Source organism: Epinephelus moara, chromosome 3, assembly GCF_006386435.1.
Source record: "Epinephelus moara isolate mb chromosome 3, YSFRI_EMoa_1.0, whole genome shotgun sequence".
NCBI classification, from domain to species: domain Eukaryota; kingdom Metazoa; phylum Chordata; class Actinopteri; order Perciformes; family Serranidae; genus Epinephelus; species Epinephelus moara.
The window spans coordinates 419,621-421,176 of NC_065508.1; the positions used below are offsets into that span (position 1 = coordinate 419,621).

At 45.5% G+C, this 1,556-nt stretch overlaps 1 protein-coding gene across 1 annotated transcript in view; it reads right to left on the reverse strand.

Annotated features, from left to right (window-relative positions):
• Nucleotides 1-1,556, reverse strand: part of ik (IK cytokine) — a 13,933-nt gene that overhangs the window by 10,250 nt on the left and 2,127 nt on the right. Inside the window, exons 2-3 of the mRNA XM_050038454.1 lie at nt 937-1,003; nt 714-806 (exon numbers count right to left, since the gene is read on the reverse strand). Coding sequence (XP_049894411.1) covers nt 714-806; nt 937-1,003 — 160 coding nt within the window. The remainder of the gene's footprint in view (nt 1-713; nt 807-936; nt 1,004-1,556) is intronic.

Sequence of the window (1,556 nt, forward strand, 5' to 3'; positions counted from 1 at the left end):
TCCAGATGTGGCAGAGAAGTGTGTGAAGGCTACCTGCGTTCTCCATAACCCAGACACCTGCAGTGAGGGCGAGCATCCCAGTCGCCGTCGGTGAAGTGGAGCCTGCATTGAATATTAGCACCAAAATAAATATCCATCTGTCTCCGGTGAGTTTTTTGCGTATGAAAATCAATAAATATTCACTGTGTCCGGCAAGTCACATGTCGCCTGAATGAATGTTGTTTACTACAACGGCAGCAGCACGTCAGTGACGTCGGTGACGACAGGAAAATCTCAACGCTGATAGGCTGCCCCGACACAGCATCAAGCGAATATTTCGCTCGAGTTCAATATTTTGAATTTTTCATTCGCGTCGCAACATTCGCGTCATTCGCGCCGCCGGCACAAATTCGCGTCTATTCGCGTCTTTACATTGACTTTGTATGTAATCTTATCGCGCGAAAAATTCGCCTCACGCCCGGTGTGAACACACTGTGTGTTTTCTGTCACGTCCATATTGCAATGAATTGTGGGTAATTAAACTGGTGAAGTCAGCGCCCCAAGCCGACTCTCTGAAAGTCCTCGAGGCCCCTGTGGACTGAATGAATTGTGGACTTGGAGCCCTCAGCACTCCCAGACTTCCCGTGAACACGCCCACAAGGTCCGCGAAGTGTGGAAATTTGGATTCAGCCATCATCATCATCATCATCATCATCTGTGTTTTTTTCACTCACTCATGGTGTCTGGATTTGGAGGGCGGGGCTGAGGAGGGCGTCGCCCTTGGTGTCATCAGCAGCTTCCTGAAGTCATCGTTGGTCAATTTGGACCTGAGGAAACACACATATGGTTAACACACACACACACACACACACACACACACACACACACACACACACACACACACACACACAGTGTAACACACAGACAGACAGACAGACAGGGTGCGGTGATACTGACTGAGCAGCAGCTCTGTGGTCGTCCAGCTCGTGGCCCTCAGGAGCCAGAGGGTTGGAGTAACTCTCAGCTGAAACACACAGAGACAACATGTTAGTGACAGCAGGGGGCGCTGCAGCTCAGCTGATATATACAGGAGAGTCCACTGACGCCATCATCGGGTCAATGATGAAGGATTTAAATGACTTTGCTAAATGATCTTTACAAAGGTTTGATGAAGGAAACAGACTCAGAGTTAAAGACACTTTGAGTGATTTGTCAGAACAATGTTCAGATGATCAGCTGCAGCCTCACATCACCCTGTCACACACTAACTGCTGCATTAAAGCCTCACTGCAGCAACAGTCAGTGTTTCTTATTCTCTCTGGTGTTTGGATGAATCTTCCTGATGCATTAATGTGTCGTTTTACTGCTGCACACGATTTTAACTCCTTCACATCCTGTCGGCTCGTTTATATATATATATATATATATATATATATATATATATATATATATATATATACATACATACATACATACAGTGGTGTGAAAAAGTGTTTGCCCCCTTCCTGATTTCTTACTTTTTGCATGTTTTCCACACTTAAATGTTTCAGATCATCAAACAAATTTAAACATTAGTC